Raw genomic sequence first — 3,560 nt, 5'->3', positions numbered from 1 at the left:
GACCTTACACCGCTGGATTATTTTCTTTGAGGAGCAGTGAAGGATGCTGTTTACCAACATGAACCAACAACACCAGAGGGAAGCAACGCATTATTGATGCTTGTACAGCCATCAAAGAGGAAACAGTAGCACGGAGTAGGGAATCCTTCATCCACAGAGTGACCCTATGTATGCAAGCCAATGGGCATCACTTTGAGCATGAGATGTGAACGCTATGTTTAGTATGTAGTGCTGGTATCACAGTGGAAGTTTCTACAAAGGGCCATTTTACCCAGTGATGTTAAGAAACATTTGTTTGCAACAATTTATCATTTAACGCATTAGATAAACATAACATTGACAATTATGTGATAATAAAACTAATTGGTTAAACATGTTTACATTCATCTTCTATGTCCTACCTGAACTTCCCAAATCAAAACATTTTTACCTAAACAATGGTAAAACTTTTAGTCCACTTGCTCGTTTCACTAAAACCATAAACATGAATTTTACTATTACGAGTGAATGATTAACTGTCACTTGTGCTAGATCTACAGTAAAGTAAAGTTTTAACGTTGAATGGCATTACCTTTTTAGTAATGGATCAATGATAAGCGAAGTTAACTTTGTGACTAACGTTGCAGTACACAGATATGTTACAGAACCGCATCACCCCTAGCCTATGGGATACATACCTGCTGGAATGTACGACGTTAATGCAGGATGGCAGTAGACCGTATTATTCATTTCAGGCCTCTTGATAAGTATGGAAGTGTGATTACGCATGTCAATCACATCATGATTACGGGCAGCATGGGGTTCACGTCTGAGCCTCAGGACGTGCGCTAACAGCGCATGTCGGGTGTTTCAAGCGTCAACTTCGCGTCTTAATATCTTGGGATGTAATGGAAATATTGCGATGCAATCAACGCCATTGTGCTGTGTAATGCTATGGATCGCTGAAGAAAAAATATAGGAGGTCCATTTAAAAAAACATAAGTTTGTGTTAAAAAACACATATGCTTTCGTTTTGGAATGTTTCCAAATATGTACATTCATGGGCCCCAGCCCTACATTGAAACCGGTGAAAGTTGTTTTCCAATAGCTGTTATTGTTCCAGAGATATTTTGGGTGGACAAGATATAAAAACAAAGATGATGTGACTTACCAAACGAAAGCGCTGACAGGTCGATAGACAGACAAACAAACACAAACATACACACAAAATTCAAGCTTTTGCAACCAACGGTTGCTTCATCAGGAATGAGGGAAGGAGAGGGAAAGACGAAAGGATGTGGGTTTTAAGGGAGAGGGTAAGGAGTCATTCCAATCCCAGGAGGAGAAAGACTTACCCCTTAGGGGGAAAAAAGGACAGGTATACACTCTCACACACACCCATATATCCAACAGCACATACACAGACACAAGCAGACATTTGTAAAGGCAAAGAGTTTCGGCACACACACATAGTACCCTCACACACACACAGACACACACACACACACACACACACACACACACACACACACACACGTGTGTGTGTGTGTGTGTGTGTGTGTGTGTGTGAGGGTACTATAACATTCTAAATTGTTTTGAACTGCAGTAAATTTCTGCATTGTCATTCGTTACTCCTACCAGGACCACAAAAACTAACCAGATAATCTAAGAATTGTACTCCTGCAACCTAATGATGAATTTCTGAATACTGTGGCACTAACATTTTATAGAAACAAGATCCATGCCTCAGCTGCATTTTTGGTACTGGAGGAGCTGTGGTTCTACAAGCCAAATTTACAACAGCTTATTCACAAATTTAGGGACAGTTACAGAATCTATGTTTTTATGCCTAATACAATTTGATGGCTGCTTCACAACCTATACCCTCTGGATCCTTCCCTCCAGCAACAGCATTCCTGAATTACATTTGATGATTGTTATCCTTGCAACATATCCTACACTCCCATAATCCTCCTGGCTTCTGTCTTCTCTAACCTGCTGCCCCACACCCTATACCCAATAGTTTCCTCTTTCTCTGTCCTATGACTCCCTCCAAATCTATGCCTCCATGTCATGCTCTCCATTAGCTGCACCCCGCAGGCTCCAGTAGCTATGTGCCACATGTATAGCCTGTACAACCACTGCCTCCCCTGACTCACTAACTACCTGTTCCCAACCTGTCCTGTTGCTTTCCACCTCTTTTCTCTCTACCCATTTCATTCCATTTACTTGACCATCCACCAGACATTTGTTTCACAAAGTGATGCCTGTAAAATAGTTCACATACAATGAAAAAAATAAAAAAATACTTACATCACGTGAGCCTTTCTCTACAGCAATACATAAAGGTGTCTTTCCTTCTGTATCACATGATTTGGCATCTGCACCAGCTTCCAATAGGAGCCTCACTACATATTGCATTTCCCAATGAAGATGGAAATCTGAAATAGCTCTGTGTATTGGCGTCTGCCCTTTCTTATCAACAGAGTGTGTGAAATCTTTACAGTTTTCCCACAAGTACTCAAAATTATCCTTGTTTCCCAGTGTTCTATGGAGTGCAGTCCTCCCAAGAACATCCCTTTTTGAAAGATCGGCTCCAGCATCATGAAGTAGCATTAAAACCTGCAAAATGCAGAATTGTCTTTGAAACTTAATTCATAAATATATAGCAATATGTAGAAAACAAGCCAAAGATATGTATAACAATCATTCTGAGAGTCTGGTGAGTCATCAAAAGATGTGGACTTAAGATCAGTATGATATATTACAAAAATGTAGAAATCCATTGCATGATTCACATGCAGACTGCAACTCTTCATCAGAAAATTCAGCTATGGATGACCTGGATGTGCCTTGTAACTGAGTTTAGTGATTAAGCTAATCAAGGACGTACCCAGCAAGTGGCAGGAAAGGGCAGCTGCAACTTCCTAGGAAAAAAACAGAAAGAAAGAAAGAAAAAAAATCTTTGAAAATGGGACTCTCATACTGCCCAGCAGAATAAAACAAATGAATCAGTTTAGTATCAGTTTGAAGAAAGTCCAAATGCATAACGAATACTAACTGGTAGCAAGTGAACAAAGAAAATCTGTCATGAAATCTCAAAACTGTTATATAATTCATTCCAAAATCATCATGATGCTCCCATCTCCCCCCCCCCCCCCCCCCCCCCCCCAATCCCTCTCCCAGAAAAGGCCCTGGAAACTTCTAGCAGCTAACACATGACATACACAGAAAATCAGTGGGCCTAATTTTAGAGTTAACTATATCAAAAGGAAAATTCAATCAGTTCTGGTCTTCACTGTAGGTGTGTTCAGCAACCTGTCACCTGGCTGCATTCCTGTAACTTATCTAAACATTTTATACACCACGAAAAATACAGGTTTCACAAACTGTTGTAAGATTAAGAGTTATATTGACTGCTGTGAACTAGTTAGTAAGCCAGTTAGTTTTATATTCCATGGATCATTTGTATGGTTAATCACAATGGGGTGAAATCAAACTTAGCTTTGCTGTCTGTCAGACACTTCATATTAAAGAGTAAGTGATAAAAATTTTGGTGACATCACTGTGAGCCTCTTTTT

The 3,560-nt window shown here is 39.9% G+C and overlaps 1 protein-coding gene across 1 annotated transcript; it reads right to left on the bottom strand.

Moving 5' to 3' along the window:
- Positions 1-2,204: 2,204 nt before the first annotated feature.
- Positions 2,205-2,765, bottom strand: LOC126252631 (putative ankyrin repeat protein RBE_0150). The gene is made up of 3 exons (XM_049953532.1): positions 2,748-2,765; positions 2,293-2,601; positions 2,205-2,246 (listed from the first exon to the last, which is right to left on the bottom strand). Exons 1-3 carry the CDS (start codon positions 2,763-2,765, stop codon positions 2,205-2,207), a joined length of 369 nt encoding a protein of 122 aa, XP_049809489.1.
- Between the last annotated feature and the right edge of the window lie 795 nt (positions 2,766-3,560).

The sequence above is a fragment of the Schistocerca nitens genome, chromosome 4, assembly GCF_023898315.1.
Source record: "Schistocerca nitens isolate TAMUIC-IGC-003100 chromosome 4, iqSchNite1.1, whole genome shotgun sequence".
Taxonomy (NCBI): Eukaryota; Metazoa; Arthropoda; class Insecta; order Orthoptera; family Acrididae; genus Schistocerca; species Schistocerca nitens.
This window is presented reverse-complemented; position numbering and strand designations above follow the sequence as displayed.